Genomic DNA, 17,509 nt, shown 5'->3' with positions numbered 1-17,509 from the left:
CACCAGGAATCCCGCCCACCGGAGAGGTCATCTCCAGGAGACAATTCTCCTCCCATGGAGCTGGCCCCCGTGCAGGCAGGGCTCCTATATACAAGACAGTACTCACGTTTTGCAAGCCTCGTTTGTACAGAGGGGGCAGAACCCAACGCTTCAGAGGCTACTGCGGCCACGCGACCACCTCACAAGCTCTGGAGTATCAATCGCCGCCCACCGGTCCCATACTGTCCCAGCGCAGTGACGCAGAGGTGCGACGCGACAGCAGCGCAGCAATGCCACTTGCTCCAGCACAGTCACAGGTAGCAACGGTCTGGTCCTCTCCTCTTGCCTAAAGAAAAGCTGGAGAGCCTGATGAAGAGAGCTTCACCACCATAGCATCGCTGGACACAAAGGATTTCGGCCATGGAAGAGTGCCTCCAGCTCAGCAAGCAGAGACCCTGAGCTCCTGGAGCCGAAGCAACACAGGACTCATTTTTAACTCCCCCAATGACACCAGCGTGATTTATTTCCCCACAGCACATCCGCTCGCAGGCTTGTTTCCTCGGGCTCTGGGAAGGGACTCATACTTGGTTCCCTGGCCCTCAGGGTGCTGGGCTCCTCAAAGACCTAACACCCTGGGAGCCTCTTGCAGATACATTCTCATCTTTAATTCAGTACTCATTGCTAATCTGAACAATATAATTGATTTTCTATGTAGTTGGACCAATCCATCACGAGATGAGCACAGCTGTCTGGCTCAGTTCAGAGGTGGCACGAGCAGTCTTGAGCTATATATACACACACATCTATGTTTTCAGCTTATTCTCATTGATTTTGCATTGTCTGTACAAATTAACAAGTTTGTTATATTTTTGCAATATGCCTCCAAGTTGGTCTCTTTAGCAGTTATTTTTAAAAGCCTGCTAATATTTAAGCTATCGTCCAGTAAAAGAAATAGCAGCATGAAATTTGTGAAGCATCCCTGTATCATCTCCAATAGGAAATTTGTGGAGCCAAGTAATGCACAGCCTCACTTTTGGCAAAACCATACTGAGATACAGAGATGCTGGATTCTTACTTCCCTCCCAAAAGTCATTCATATGCTCTGCACACAAGTAAGCAAGATAAAACTCAAAAATGGAATGAACTGCAAATACCATCCAATGCAGAAATGCAGTAATATCAAAATATTGCAGCCCTCCTAACTTAAAAGTAGGTATTGGCAGTAGGCTTTCAGCAAGAACCTGATTTACCCACATCTTCAGTGAAAAAGGCACATAATGAAGGAGAAGAAACACATGAGTCTCAATCTCTGCACAGGGTGAAATTGTAATCCTATACAGCAGGTTAAAATGTTCAGAAAGGTTTCATATAGCTGGGAAAAAAGCCTCAATTATTTCCTCCATCTCACTTGTGACAGAAAAATTAAGACAAATTCTCCACCTAAAGTCATTGGGGCAGATTTTCCAAAACATCAGGCCTTTAAGAAGAAAAAAAACAAAAACAAGGCAGACAGAAAAAAACCCTACTTCTTGGCTACTTAAACCAATTTGCTGTGATATCATGAGCCTGAATGTTTATTTGAAAACAAAATGAAACATATGCAGGATATTTATGCTATTTCTCTTCAGCAGAAACATCCTCCCTATTCGAAGCTGGTCGTTACATGCAATATTTTTAGACATCCATGTGTGTCATCCAGTTAGGAAAAAATAAGAAAAAAGTAATTAGACAGGGTGTAAACAGGAAACCTCAAAAAAACTTAAGCCAAAAAAAAAGCTGACAGAATAACATATCTCCTGAGGCGTAGCTTAGAAATGGGAAATCATGAAGGGTTCGGGTCAGAAGCAAACCCAAACATGTTGCACTCCCTCCAGACCAGATTTCACCTCCCAGAACTGGGCAAATTACAGTGCCATCACTTGGTGTAGCTGGCTGTATCTGTCACTGACTCCTATTTTTAAGCTTTTTTTGTTTCAAGAAGGTCTGGAGTCTTCACTACTAGAGAAAGTGGCCAAAGAAGAGAGGACTATACATAAGCTGCATGCAGTTTTTAGACAAAACTGGGGCTGTTTCTGCCTTTGAAATGCTCGGAGGTCTGCACATGAATCCCAGCTGCTCTCATGTGGGATGCACCATGATTTGGGCTTCAGCAGCCCACGTGCACACGCTGCGGGCACGGCCGCGCTGCACCCGTGGGTAACTGCGACCTGCCCAGGGACAGGATGGCTGTGGAGGGTCCTGCACCCACATAAATACACATTGCTGGAAGCTTTAAAACCACCCCCCACCCAACGAGGCTTCACATCTTTAATACCCCAAGCCCCACAAGCCACAAGAAATCTTTTAGAAATAGCAACCCTCTTCCCTTCCTCTCAAGATAAAGCCTTTTTCTCAGGCACGGGTGTTACTGAGCACCCCCAGGGGCTCCGCCTGGGAAACACCGCATGTGGCACCGGGGACCCGGTCCAAGCTGCGCACGGTATTGCCGTAAGCTCCTTGCAGGGGAACCACGTGAAATGCAACTTCACCGGCAGGTGAATAAGCTCTGGAAGATATCTTACAGGCAGAAAAAGAAACTGCACTGATGCATCCAGTGACAAGACAGAAGGGAAACCATTTTCACTAAATAAATGGCCAGCACACAAAGCTTTAAGCCTTCAGTTTTAAAAGTGAGAAATGGGACTGCAGTGCGTCATTATAACACGGACTGGATCATTTATCCTGGAACAGGCACATCACCCCACAGTGGCTCAAGCAGAGCGCTGAAGAAAATCCTATCGATAACAAAAAGCAAAAGAGCAATGTTCCCACTCACAAGATACATGTGGTCGGCTGGAAAATGCTGTCCCTTTGCCACGCTGACCCAGCCTCCTCAAAGCCTGCGGCACAGGGGGCCCAAAATCCTGCCCTCCTGCTTTTGTCCGGTGCCTCAGAGGCAGCAGCACTGCTTCGCAGGTGTGCGAGCCCAGAGAACCAGCATTGCACTTGAAAGAGAATTTAATCTCAAAATCCCTACCTGAGCTGCAGTTAACCAGCTATAAAGCTTCACCAGTAATTTCCTGTAAGGGTGTTTGAGTTTTCTCCGCCAAACCTCTTCTCTGTAACTCATAAGCCTGTAAGAGATTGCAAAGCTCAATATTGAAGCCCCTACACTGACCTCAGGTTTTCTGCAGCATTTAGTAGGTGGGTTTTTTTCTTTCGGTCCTGAAGGCATTTAGGATCAGATCCTCAGCTGCCTTAGATCAGCATTGCTTCACTGACTTTGATATAACCGTCTGGCCCGTAAATGTGCATGGCCTGATAAAAATATGAAATAAGATGAGATATGAAGCTGCCCTAACTAGGCACATCTCAGGAAAATAAAAGCCTTTGCCTGTCCTTCTGGAAGGAAGGGGCCTGCATGCAGCTGGGGGGAAGAGGGAAAAAGTTATAATGCTTGAAATGACCTCAGAGTTTCCTGGTGTGTCTGTTGGGAGAGCAAAGTCTCATCATGTTCCAGCACTCGGAGTCACTCAAAGCTTGAAGGAATAAGCATAAAAATAACAAACAGGAGTTTGGTTTTATACCAGCATTTCTGTGAAAACTTTTTAAAGGATCTGCATAGGTCTCCAAAAGTGCCTTGATGCACACTTGTGAGCCTCTTTGCAGCCCACGGGTCCTCCCTGACCCAGCGTAGGTGCCTGTCACTGCGTGTCCCATGGTGGGAGGTGTGCTTGGAGGAAACAGATGGGTGGGGGGCTGGAAAAGCTCCACCCTCTCACAGGTGAAGATCTGGGGAACGGAAACATGTCCCCATCCCACCGCATGCCTCTCCATCACCTCCTTTGACGGCGAGGGGTGCAGCACAAAAGCCCCCAAGTGATGCTTCCTTTGCTGGTCGCTCTCCCCTTGAAATCTCCTGGACTCACCAGTACCTCCTGGTAAACACAAAGGTTGGCTCTGACTCTGAAAACTCAGGTTTCCTCCTGGTTTTGGCACATGCCAGCCCAGGCAGCTGGCGGGTTTCCTGCTGTGGTGCCGCAGCCTGGCTCACACAGACGCGATCAACTTGACATGATCCCTTTGAAGGCAATGGCAGAGCTTCCACCAGCTTTACATGGGTCAGACCATGTCTCCAGACATACTGCCTCTCCTTTCTAATCTTCAAGTCATAAAGAAACCCATGGCTGAGGTGCTGGCTCCAACATAGTTGAATTTTGCCATTAACTTTCATGGGGCCAAGCTTTTGCCTTAAATCATTTATTATCTTGCTATTAACCTTAACAGAAGCCAGTATTGCTTAACATCAAATAGCCAGTGATGCACTGAAGTGGCTGGCTACATCTTTCACCCTTCATGCTCTGGCAAGCCACCTTGAGGACCCATCTCACCTTGCCAGGGTCACTCCAAGTGCCACCCTGTCCTTCCCAAGAGCTTTAGAGCCTACCCTGGCTCTGCATGCTCCCGTCCCAATGCTCATGAGGTATTTACCCGCAGCGATTGCAGGGACTGTACAGAGCCATTCCTGACCTCAGGGTGTCCCTGTGCTTCTTGGCTCAGGAGCAGCCAGGCAGGGACAGACACTTGAAGACCCATCTCTGAATACAACATAGAATCATAGAATCTTTGGGTTGGAAGGGACCTTTTAAGGTCATCTAGTCCAACCCCCCTACAATGAGCAGGGACATCTTCAACTAGATCAGGAAGATCATGCATAGGAGGAATATTTTAAGATGAGACAGGCTGGAAAAAACTTAAACTTAAGTGCAAGCTGTAACAAATGGCCTCTTGATGATGCTTTCCATGGAAATGTTGGCTCTGCTGAAGTTTGGCGAAGAGTTAAGAGATAAAACACAGCGCCTGGAACTGCGGGCCGAGAGGCTCTCCGGGTTGCATGGCACCTTCCTAAAATAGCCACATGAACTGAAGATACGATGAAAAGACTGGCTCCTGCAGAGCATCAACTGACTTTCATGTAAGCCCCATCAGCTGAGCCAGTAAAAAAGTCTGGCAAAGCAACAGCCCAAGCGCTCTCCCTCACTGCAGGCACTCTGGCTTTTCAGGGCCAAGTGCCAACACGCTTTCTGCGCGATTCTCCTTTTCATGTATTCTGTTTCTCATTGCAGGGGATGGCAATTCTAAGGGACTCTCTCACTTGTTTTATTGATGGCTTGCTGATTTGTACAGAACAACAGGCACAGCCTCTTGTGGTCATTAGAAAGATCCCCCTCACTGGAGCAGGTTGTGGGGCTCAGTCTCACCCTCCTCTCCCAAAATGCTCATACCCAATGCTCAGAAATGATGAGCACACTGCCATAAAAAACACCACAAAAACCAAAGGACAGTGACAAACGAAAATCCAGGGAACAAATGAATTTGGTCTTACTCAAAATTATAAATACAATATCCCAGCCAGGAGATAAAGCTCTTTGCCAAGAGGAAAATATAAGCAAGGGAGTTGTTGCTTCTTGGTCTCTACCAGGAACATGCAATGTAAAAAACTAACCCCTCTCCTTCCCACAAGGAAACACTGCAGTGTGGGTGCCTTTCCTGATGCTACCAATGGTGGTTTCACGTACTCGCTGCTCCCTCCCACACAGGGGTGCAGGGGTGCTCACCCACGACCTGTGTACCAGTGTGCGGACGAGTGTGCTACAAGCGCGCAGCAGCATCGGTTCCTGTGGGACGAAGCAGAGGCATCTACCGCTGCAGAAGAGCCTTTGCTGGCTCTGCTGGCCCCATGCTCTTCAGCTGACAAGCAGCACCCAGACAGCATCTCACCTCTCCTGATACTGCCAAAGGCCACAGGATCCTGCCGGCAGTGTTATCAGGAGATGCTGAGTCCCTCTGACAAAGGGGGAGAGGTTAGCCGTCTTCTTGGAGAAACAGCTCCCTTGTTGCATCAGTATTCTCATTATATTAAAGGTGTCTCATACTCAAACCCCAAATGTTTCTCAAACAGTTCATGTCATTCCACAGGTGCTGATGTTACCATTCCTACTGCTTTGCAATGTATTTAAAACAGCAGCAAGAAAAGAATAGGCAGCTCTACAACTAATCCTAAAAATCAGGAAAATTAACAGGAAACAATCAGTGCAAATCTGCCACAAATATCAAGTCAATGAAATACTTCATCCAACATCTGCTTTCCTTGGCAGAACACAGCTAATAAATTAGTGTCTGGTGGAGGCATGCTTATCACCGAGAGCGCTGAGGCCCTGCAGTCGGGTCATTACTGCGCACGAGCCCATGGTGATGTTTTGTTCCAGCGCAATCTCCTGGGAACTCAGGGGAAAAAAGATCCTATGGGATCAAAGCACTTTCCTGACACTACCCAACGGAGCAAATGTGGCGTCGGTCCCACAAAGGGCACTGCATGGAGGCAGCATCCTCCTCTGCCCTTGAACGAGCGGTACCCACCATGGGGCAGGACCAGATGCCTGCCCTCCTGCGACCTGTTCTGGCCTTTGCTCCTCAACCAGGAGGTTGGAAGCAAATCAGTTAAGCTCCTGCTTCTTTGCTTAAGTATCTTCAACACAAATCTCAGAAGGTATTCTGTGCAGAGCTTCTAGTAACTTTTCCTGTGTTTACGCCACCCCAGAAGCCATGCCTGACCCACCTGAAACAGAAACTCAGCTTTCCTCATCATGAGAATAGTTAAAGACAAAAAAAAAATCCCCTTACTGAGGTGTTCCCCATTCCCAGAGACCTGCACCCTGCTCTTGATGTCTCTTTGCCTCTCCCCAGCCCTGCAGCTCTCCCTTGTCTCTGAGTGCTTCTCAGAGGCTGCTCCTCCATCCCCTCCACCACACTTCTTGCTTCTCCACCACCTCCCTGCTCACCCCTGGGTTGGGGTTTTTGAGGGAAGGCACCTGAGGCAGGAGACAGGCAGAGCAAGCCTTGACCAAATATTTGCCATCCGCTCCAGGCAGCACCACACTCTCCAAGGGCACCTTGCATCTCCTCCCCTCCCTGCCCCATTGGGGTCCTTGCACCCAGGTCATCCCCTATCCTGTCCCCATGCTCCTCCTGGACTTTTCCAGCCGCTCTCACGCTTGGCAGCAGCCCCTCAGGAAACCCAGACGCCAGCCTTGGACAGACATTAGGGAAGCAGGCAATGAAAAATAATTTTTAAAAACAGGGCTGGATCACAAGTCCATCTGAATTGCCTTTAACTTCGGCAACTCTTTAAAAAATGCAAAGAGCAAGCAAGTGAAACACGCAAAGCCTGAAATCCTGAGCTCTTTGAGGGAAGGCAGAATAGGGGGTTTTTGGCTGCAGCGGGCGCTGAACGGCGTTTCTGCGGCGAGAGCCAGCCTGCCCAGCTGCCAGCACCTTGCCAGGCACTCGGCGGGGTTTGACGGATTTGGACTGCTCCACGCTCCACTTTTAAAGGAAAACAAGCACTTTGGATCAAAGGTTCTTTCTCAACAGCCGTTACGGAGCTCTATTTGCACTGCTGCATCTCCAGTGCCAACCCCTTCATGAGGGGCTTTTTTTTGGGCAGGAGGGGTGGGGACCTTACTGATGAGACAGTTAATAGTTACAGGCTGAAAGGAGCTACAGTACCAGGCACCAACCGCCTTTTCTCAGGACTTATGAATCTGTGCTTTGTTTGGTTTAAATCATCTCTCAGAGCAGCCTATAAGGGTAATTTCTGAAAACACATTTTCTCTGTAATCAGAAGTTGCAGACCCCTCTCCAGCTGCAGCAAAGGTACCAGAATCAAGCTTGGATTTAGCACTTTCCTAAGGCAGCACTTACAACAAAAGCAGGAAAAAGCAGCTGTAAATGCTGGGAGTAAACAAACAGCTCCTTATCTCCACAATGGAGTGCAAAAGATGCTAAGAAATTTTTATGGACTGATCTTTCAGGGCAAAGAAAAGAGCAAGCAAAGAGGTTTCAGCCTGCACTTCCGAAGTACCTCATTGCAAACTCACTTTGCTCCACGCTGCTTTCTGGCTGCCTGCTCTCCTACACTCACACAGCTCAAGGTCTGCATGATGTTTAAGTCAGGGCACAACGTAGCAGGACTGAACAACATCATCTGTTGCAGCTGAGCCTCAGAAATTAAAATATAGCCTCTTACCTCCAAGTCACACGCCCTGCTGGTTTAAAAGGACCGGAGAAGCCAAGAAGTACTCAACAGCATGCATGTACTAAGCCTTCATGTTTTCTGTACATTCAAGCTGGGGGAAGAAGGGAGACACAGTCTCAGACTTCTTCCGTTGCCATATAATCTCAAGGAAGTGACCTTTGCATTTCTTGCTTTGATTACAGATTCAGAAACAAAAGCCCTTCCAGTGTGAGTCATGGGACACAAGAGGTTGAAACATGATTGTTAAAAATGGAGGTGAGCTAGGAAAGCATTACAGTTTTTTTTTTTAATTTTGTAATATTAACCCCTTTATTATGAAACAAAACCAAGTAAAAAACCAGCAGTTACTGATCAAAGGCATAGCACAAGGTGCCAGCCCCATGGCAGCTGGACACCTTGCTGTGGGACCACGGGTCCCCGTCAGGAAGTCTTCCATCAGGAATACTGATACCAAGGGAGCACCACAGCCCAGGATCACAGCATCCAACATGGCCTGGAAGATACAGGCCAGGGGAACATCATGAAAAGCTCTGGACATGTACCAAGATAAACCTCACCTGGGAGCAAGAACGACCTCTTCCCTTTAGCTGGATGGTCTCCTTCAGTTATTTATGTTCCCAACTGAGCAGTCGCTATGCACAGAGAGAACAAACCATGAAGACTTCTCATTATTTTTATAATCCATGGATCTATTTTAATAGAAAAGTTAAATTCAACACCTGGAACAAACTAACTTGCTTTGATCTGAATGGGAAGCAGGAGCCTCGGGGCCAGACTTTTGAAAGCAACGCCGGATTCCCACTTCTTAGAGGTGCTGAGCCCTCTTAGTGCAGCTAACCTCCCCCAAAGAGGAGGCTCCACGGACCAAGCGTTTGATGCCAACAACAGTCTCCATCAAGCTGTGTAAAGCCAGAGCCTTACCAATGCTGCTGGTAAGAGCAGCAGGGCTGCCTGGTCCACCCGCTCTACCAGCATGAGTCAGCCCTGCTCTGCAAATTACCATCAAGCCAGACACCTCCAGAAGGCAACTCGCCCCAGCTTCGCCAGACACCTGCAGCACGGTGAGGTGCCAGAGGTCTCACCCTCCTTGTTTAATGCAGAGGAACTAGCTTTGATCAAGTATCCCCTTTTAAATAGTTGCAGACAAAGAGGTTTCCCCTCTCCCAAGTCACTTTGTAAAAGCTAACATTCTCTTAGACATGGGGCTGCAAAAGCTCTCCACACAACGCCCCATATCACAGGTTTCATGAAAAAACCGTAAGCTGGCCTCCACCTCAGGCAGGAGGATGTCAGGTCCAGGGTGCACCAGCAACCTAAGGGGTGGCAGCTGAGACAGTTTTGGGAGAGTATCTCAGAATAACAAACTTGCATTTGTCTCCAAAACACAGACTCTAAAGTCCCAAAATAAGACGGAAAATAGACAGTGAGTCACTCTTCCTTAGAGAAATGACGTGAAGGTTACCTGGGTGGTGCCAACTCCTGCCCTGCTGGGATAACCACAGGGACAGGAATAGCTGGAGGAGGGGAAGAGCACAGCTGCTCAGAGGCTCCGGGACTTCCAAACAAATACAGATCTGGGCTGTGTAATTCAGCTGTACCCTGGGCCAGAGATAATGTTTCTAAATAAGAAGAATTAGAGTTTAAAAGAAATACAGCATACCCATAAGAGGTTCCAGCAGCGGGAAGCTGTTAAGGCAGCAAGGGTCAAGCAGGGGGAAGTCTCTGCAGTTCAGAGGCCACCAGGAGAAGAGCTCTGAGCTGGAGTTTGCAGCACTGCAACAACCCGCCAAAGGGTACGTAACCCACACTGGTACGTAACCCTACGTAACAGCAAACACAGCACACCCCAGCCTCTCTGAATCAGGTGAACAGATACAACGTGTGTGACTTTAGAGAAGTATTACTTGCTCCTACTTTCTCTATGGCTTAGCAAACACCGACTTGCACGCCGGCGAAGCGCGCCTGCCCAACCAGATTCCCAGTGGGCTTCATCTACACCAACATACACACTCTGCCAAAACAACTGTGGCAACCAGACACGTCCAGTCAGGTGTCAGCCAAGCAACTCTATGCTCAGCATGAAGGGGACCTCTTTGCCTAGGGCAGCGACCTTTCTGGAGAGATTGGTCCCCTCTCATTTTTTTCCTGCCTACATACAACCTCGGTTTGCCTCTCCTACTGCACTTCTGATGCCTTTTATTCTTTTCCCCTACCCGTTTGTTTTCCCACAAGTTCTTGCAAGTTTGTGCTCAGTTTAGAGTATTGGGGGTTTTGACCTACACCTGAACGGGGTCAGAATGATTATTTGTTTTATTCCCTGGTCTCTCTCCTCTTTCCTTGTTTGCACAGCCTGTACTTTTCATGCTAGGTAATTCTTGGGCTGCCTTCTCCTGCTCTTCCAGCTGATGCGCTCCCATCCGCCAGCCCTTTGCCTTCCCCTCACATACGAGCCAACACAAGATGCCAACAAGCATGGCCTTCTCCACGCCGTACACCCTCTGCCCAGCCCACATCACCCTACCTAGAAACCACTGACCCAATAAAAGGTAAAAGCAGTGTGCTCAGAAAACAGCACACCATTAGCAGTGGCCTTGTGATGAGTGCTGTATGCAACAACTTCTCCATCACCGCTCCCCGCTCTGCTGGCGCCATGCATTTGCACCCAGTCGTGATCAGGAAGATGAACACTGGGACGCCCATCAGCAGCACATCATCTATTCTACATCGGCTGGAAACCCAACCAGGGAAACGTCGCAGTCCTAAATCTAATGTTGCTTGGATAGTCAATGATGGCTTTTAATGGCTGAAGAGCAGCACATTCAGGCTATTTTCAGCATTTTGATAACCCTTATTCTCCACCCTTCCTTCCCCAACAGGCAGAGATGATGCATGTTTAAATGAATTACAGAACAATTAGCAGGGAAAAGTGTACATGTGTATTTGCATGTGGGAGGGTATTTAAGCTAATATATTCCAGTCCTGATAGCTTTATCGTCTTTGCAGTCTTTGAGAATGAACTGGTCTCCATCTGTACAGAAGATTAGTAGAATTACTAATCACTAATTATGACTCAGAGGTTTTAAGAGCAATGCAGACTGTACAAGGGTGGCCTGATTTTTAGAAAATGAGGAGGCAAAGATAGAGCAGTGTTATTTTAAGCACATGGACAGTCCATCCGAGATTGCAGAGAACTGCAGTGACAGATCAAGCAAAAGGAGAGACAAAGCTAAACACTCAGAAGGACAAAAAATGAAGTATGGAAAAACCAGCATGTGCCTGAAACTTAATTTGCCTTTTCATAAGCCTCTTGTCCAGTCAGAGCAAGCTGGCCAACCTCTCTGCACAAGACCAAAACAGATATTTATCCAGGGAAGATCATGCAGCAATACCTTTTTCAGAACCAGTCTCCTGCACAAGTGGCACCAGCAACATTTGAAATGTAACATATTTTGTTAACTGTGTCAGATTGAAAAAAATATTTATACAGGCCAAAGCAGGTAGTGAATAGAAGGCACTGTTTGAAACTGGCACCGTGACACCCTGAAGGAAATGAGATGAAGTTCACAGTCTGGTTGTGAAGTTTGTCTGCTAGGGAAGAGGGAGGAGCAGTACAAAAACTGTATTTGTTTGAATAAACTCAAACAGAAAACAGTATATCATGAGCTCAAATGGAAATATGTCTGGCAGAGAGCTTTGGAAAGCTGTTGTGGAAGTGTGTAAAGCCAAGTTTAACTCCAAGCTGTCAGAAGGCAGTGCCCAGAGCCGGTCCTGTTCTCAGCTCTGCAAGAGGTTCCCCCAGAGCCCCAGCTGCGGGGATGCCTCCGCATGCCGCGTTCGGATGTGACCAGGGTTTCACGCAGAGCCAAAGCTCTGCAGGTGATGTACAAGCAGTGTCACAGCATTAGGTCAGATCCCTTCAAAAAGAAAAATAGCTGGATGAAAGCAGTTAAAGCAAAGCTTTTCCAGAGCTACTGGCAATCCCCAGCGCCCAAGATTAAATCTTTGAAGGGGCAAATAGTCAGTGTCATCTAAAAAGGTCTTCAAGCTCCCTTTGGAAAGCCCTGACCCATAAGGACACCAGAGACACTTCCTCTGAGCATCGCTCCCAGGGGCTGTCTGGTGCGGCGGAAGGAAAGCTCTGCTCTGACAACACAGCGCTCCCCTTCGTGCTCGCCCTCGCTGCCTCAGCACCACTTTTCATCATTGTGAAGAGAGAAGAAAAAAAGGCCTTTCCAACTTGTTGTCAGCATTTTTTTTATAATGAAAAGTTAAGGTGTGGTAGTAGAGGAAGCATGGTCCTCGCTATCCAAACCAACTACGTTAGCACCATAGGAAACAGAAGCCAACCACTTCCTCTCTTGCTCCTCCACCCCAGGTACGTATGGGATGGACAAATGTACAAAGCTTATTTATTGTGCTTCATCAGCAAATTTTTTTCACTTTAAAGGAAATGACCTTTCAGAGGTTAAAAAGCACTTTGTCCAAAAAAGCCACATGAATTCAATTTACGCTTTTATACCAGAGATTGTTAGCCAAATTACCAGTGTAACTGAATAGCTTAATCACAGAGATGCTCCCATGCCCGGTTTCATGTCCAGCAGATATTAATTACAATGTGTCATCGCATTCTTCAGGGAGTTTGGGGACAGTTTGCCTGGTTTCTCTTTTCCATTTTGCAATGAGCAGCCTGACATGCATTTTAATCCTGACACTAGAGCATTTAGTTGACCAGTTTTTAATTTTTTGAATTTTGTTGCATCAAAACAGACTTTGATGTGATGCTTCTTTCAGGCTTAGCGCATAGGGGCTAATGGGGAATGACCATGATGTGGGGCATATAGGTGAAAATTGGTATTTGTACTTCGGGGAAGACAACATGTACCAGAATATGGTCACGTTGACATCCCGATGAGAGTCAGGCCAGTGGCAACACGAGTAACTATAACATGGGAAAGATGTTGATCCCGAAAGTTTTTGGCTTCACTGCTGCTTATTAACCTCATTTATATAAAAGTTTCACTTTCTGTTTTACTGCTCTATAATTAAATCTAATACAGGTGGCCTATAAAACCAGCCTGTGGAGAGCCTTGCCAAAAGCTTTATTTTGGAAGCAGTATCAGGACACCCAGAAGTGCCGCGCTGACCCATTGAGGGGGCTCTGGGAAGACCCCCAAAGCTTGGCTGGCAGGCCAGAGTGCTACGGGCCAGATTTCTGCAACAAACTACAGCCCTTGGTCCTTTCCCTTGTAGGAAATGGGTACCCTTGCATGAAGGCTGCTACGCCGAATTCTCACTTAGGATTTTTTGCAAGCCCAAATAGCTCGTATTGACTTGCTGCAGTTAGAAAGAAGATTTGTGCCAGCTCTTCCATCAGCTGTCTCCGCAAGTCTCCAGTTTTTCTAGGACAGGCTTTCAGATGCTCTCTGCCACAGACAAGACAATGTTCCCTGGCATACAAGCCAAGCGCTCACAGAGGATAAATCCACATACTGTACAACCCTCCTCCCCTCGTCGCATGGGTTCAGAGGTTATTTCAGAGTGAAACAGGACACCCCATCAGCATTTTGGCTCACAAACTCCTCCAGATGAATAGGCTCTGGGCAAATAGGACATCCCTTCTCCTTTGGCAGATGAGACAGATGATGGCAAGCACCCTGGAGCAGAGACCAGCTTGGGGAAGTGCCTGAGCTTGGCTTGCTGGGGCTGAAGTCCCTGCACCAGTGACCAGGTGAAACAACAGCCAGTGAGACCTTGGAAGGCGTTTCCTACACACACACTAGAAACAAGGCAGCTAAAGAGAAGGTGACTGACAAAGGCTGGTTTGTTCTTGCTGGGTTGTTTTATTTTTTTGTGTTTAAAGCTGCTAAGGCAGGTAAAGGCTTTATGCTGGCAGAGAGGATTTCAGCTTCCCCTGGCCAGACAGCTCTGCTCACGTGACAACCTCCACACCCGCCGGCTTCAGAAGACACAGGTAAGAGCCCTGTGTAGAAGCATGAAGGTGTTAGTGCCTTCTCTGAGCTGGGACTCAAGGTCAGGTCTCCCATGAGGCTAGCAAGCATTTTATATTTAAAAAAGAAAGACCAAAACCCCACCCCCACAACACCAAACTTAGCAGCTCAGGGAGAAGAAACTCTACTCCCTTTCCTTTCAATACAATAACATACTGATGGTTAGAGAGGCCTGCTAGAAATGTCCAACTCACCTGAAAACAGCCACTGTCCCACCAAATGTGAGCCCCAAATATGGATCAAAGCAAACTGAAGCCTCCAGGGCTGACCAGCAGTGCGAATGCCTGTCGCCTCACCCTTCCCTGCATGCCCCTCACGCGTAGCCCAGTGACAAAGTTCTGACTTGTTACCCCACACACAGCCCAGGCAGTCCTCAGCGAGAGCAAAAGACTAAGTTTGGTCAAAAGAGCCTTTATGTACAACCCGTGGTATCTTTCGCACCTGGAATACGAATGTGACGGAGTTAGAGAAATATGAACATTCTCGATGAAGCCAAGGTGGGAAAGGACTTAAAGCACTTGTCCAGGTGCCAATATTAATAAGAACACAAGGCAAAAACATGCTTTCATGTGGCTGCACTAACTACAGGACTTCTAGCAAAAATCTGAGAAGACAAATAGCATCCCTGTCAGGTAGGAAAGTGGTGTTATATCCATTTTACAAAGAGCAGGGGCACAGAGAAGGAAGACAATTTGCCCAAGATAATGCAGGTTCTATGGTAATGAAGGGACAAAATCTCACATCCAAGATTACAGCCTAGTCCCATAGACACCGCAACATCCACCTTCTCAGAGAAACAACCCCATGGAGAGCTCTGCACTGCGTGTTTTGTTCCTGGTATTGCTCCACTGAGTCCAAGGTGAACCAGTGTAACACAGCACAGCTCAGAGTCCACCTCTGTATGCAGGGGTCATCCAGCTACTGTCTCTAGACATTCTCATAGGTTTAAGCATTTGAAAAAATGTCAAAGAAAAAAAAACAGTATTTGAGTCAACCTTTCACAGGGCTCTGACATCCAAACAGGCTGGTGACATTCAGTGCTGTGTGCTCAGTCCTGCACCCACCAGACTCAGCCAGGATACCACCAGTGGTTTTCACAGCAGAAAGCTAAGACTTCATCAGAAAAGGCAATGTGTTACACAACCCAACAAGGAAGAGCTGCAGGGCATTCTTTCAGCCCTCTCTCTTTAATAGACCCCAAATTACCTCTAGGAAACTCCTGACGTTAAAACGTGAGCATCCCCTTGTTTCTGCCTGGTTTCATCTCCCAGGGATGACCCTCAGAGCAGTGAGCATAAAGCTACAGGTCATTGCACGTCTCCAGCAGTCTGGCGGTGCTCTCCTGGTGGCTGTGATAAGCTGTGGGTAGAGGGGAGTGAGGAAGGGGCACTCCTCATCCACCCCCCTGGCTCAAGGGCTGCCTGGAACGATGACAGAAGGACCAGTCTCCTCTCTTCACCCATTTTCACATCCCTACTTTAGGACACAGGCAAAAGTCAGTGATGCTTTTCATAAAGACAAGACAGCAGATTAATCTACCGACACCACTAGGATGCAGTAAGTTCGGGCAGAGATACAATCACGCTTTGTTTTGGAAAAAAAAAATTCTCTTTTCACTTAGAGCCAACCATGGGAGAATGGCAGCTGAACAGGCTGAATACAGCTGTTGTCAGAGTCGGTCCGTACTGAGCCTTTCATTACTGCAGCCCTGGAGCGATGGGGTTTGCCTCCACGGGGATGCAGCAGGGAGTGAAGGCAGCCTGAGCTCCATGCTCTCTACGTGAATGGACTCCAGAAATAACACCCACACCATACAGGTGTAGCTAGATCTTATTTACAGAGAAGAAAGGGAGCCAGGGCTGCATCCCACATTTCTTCAGGTCAGTAATGGTGGACAAATGGGGAGCAATGATGCCTGTACTCCTGCATTCCCTAACTATAGGTGATCCATATTCCTCAAGTGACACAGTGTCACATACCACAAAGTGTTTACATCCATCATTGTACAAGACGCATTCGAGCACTTGGAAGCATGCCTATCACCGTAAAGCTGTTCTCCCACTCCTGGGCATATCTTAAAGCTAAATAGCAACAGATCCCATTGGGATTAAATAGGCACAGATGTCCTTTTAGCATGACTTTCCCATGGAAGTTACATCCTGATGGTTCTGGAGAGCTGTTTGCTACGAGCTGTGTCATTCTCTGTATTACAACACACCAGGGAGAGGGAAGAAGCAGCTTTGAAATATTCAACATAATTTATCAAACACAGACACTGACACTGTGAGCAGGCACACATCACAAGTTTACACAAGAAAAAAATAAATACAGACACACAAAAATAAATAACTGCCAGCAAAAACAGACTCCAAAAAGAATGACACCACCCTTAACTGCAGCTGGACACCACAGTAACTGCAAGTACGGTGCTGTATTTTTTGCCTGCAGGAGGGCTGATTATTTTTTCGGAACTCATTGCAGCCTCCCCAAAATAGCAATCCCTTCACAACGCAAAGTACTATCACATTACAGTCTGCCACTGCTCAGCGACACAAACAGCAGAAAAAGCTACAGCCAGTCTCTCCCACAGCAGCATCGTGCTGTGAGTGCCCGATGGCAGCACAGGCTGAGAGCTGAGCTCCGTCTCCCAGATCGCGAGCGCGAGGACGGTGACAGCAGCGAAAGGGGCTCCGACACAGGGAGCAGTTGGCTGCCAAAACACTGTTAGACAAACTGCCTGAAAAACACATTTAACACAAAGTATCCCTCCCAAACCCTGAATTCAAGGCAGACGCACAGCGCTGGCTGTTTGAAAGCCGTACCGGACACCGCTCAGATTATAAACCCTCCGAGTATCTTCACAGCAGGGCTGTGTGAGCGGTGGCTCCGATGCTCTTCGCTTCACCCCGTCCCAGCCGCCTCACCCGGGGTGTGTGCGCTGAGGAATCAGACAGGTGAGCGAGTACGTGTCCGTCAGGCAGGACGATGCTTTTTATAACAAAAGCTGGGGCAATTACCAGGGGGTTTTTACCTGGTAGACATTGCGGAGGCCACACCATGCTCGCAGGGCTTGCCGGCACGCCCGCAGCCGGGCAGCGTACCATCTCCTCAGCGCGGCCACCGTAACCGTCCAGACGAAGCGGCTCCCGCTGAACAGCAGATCCTCCACCCCGCACATGAACACCGAAGCCATGAGAGCTGCTCCGTCGGCAAAACAAAATCCCCGTCCCGGCTGCCTCCCGCTGGCTCTCGCTCGCTCCCTCGGTCAAACGCCTGGCATGACGGCAGCCCGGCTTTATACGGCGGGCGGAGGGCAGGGGTGTTGCACAGAGCCAGGGTCAAGCCTTAAAACAAACTCTTCTTTCACGGCGCTTCCTGGGCAGATTCCCAGGCATGCCCCGGCCGGCAGCGCCTGAAGCCGAGCCAGCGGCTGGCGTACGGCCAC

The 17,509-nt window shown here is 48.1% G+C and overlaps 1 protein-coding gene across 1 annotated transcript in view; it reads right to left on the bottom strand.

Moving 5' to 3' along the window:
• The window catches only part of LOC104622970 (FERM domain-containing protein 4B-like), a gene marked incomplete at its 3' end in the record, with an annotated part of 28,526 nt that extends 11,269 nt beyond the window's left edge, over positions 1-17,257 (bottom strand). Inside the window, exon 1 of the mRNA XM_010289943.1 lies at positions 17,096-17,257. Coding sequence (XP_010288245.1) covers positions 17,096-17,257 — 162 coding nt within the window. The remainder of the gene's footprint in view (positions 1-17,095) is intronic.
• Between the last annotated feature and the right edge of the window lie 252 nt (positions 17,258-17,509).

Source organism: Phaethon lepturus, unplaced genomic scaffold (genome assembly GCF_000687285.1).
Source record: "Phaethon lepturus isolate BGI_N335 unplaced genomic scaffold, ASM68728v1 scaffold13440, whole genome shotgun sequence".
NCBI classification, from domain to species: Eukaryota; Metazoa; Chordata; class Aves; order Phaethontiformes; family Phaethontidae; genus Phaethon; species Phaethon lepturus.
Note: the sequence above shows the minus strand (reverse complement) of the source record. Positions and strands in the feature narration are given on the sequence as shown.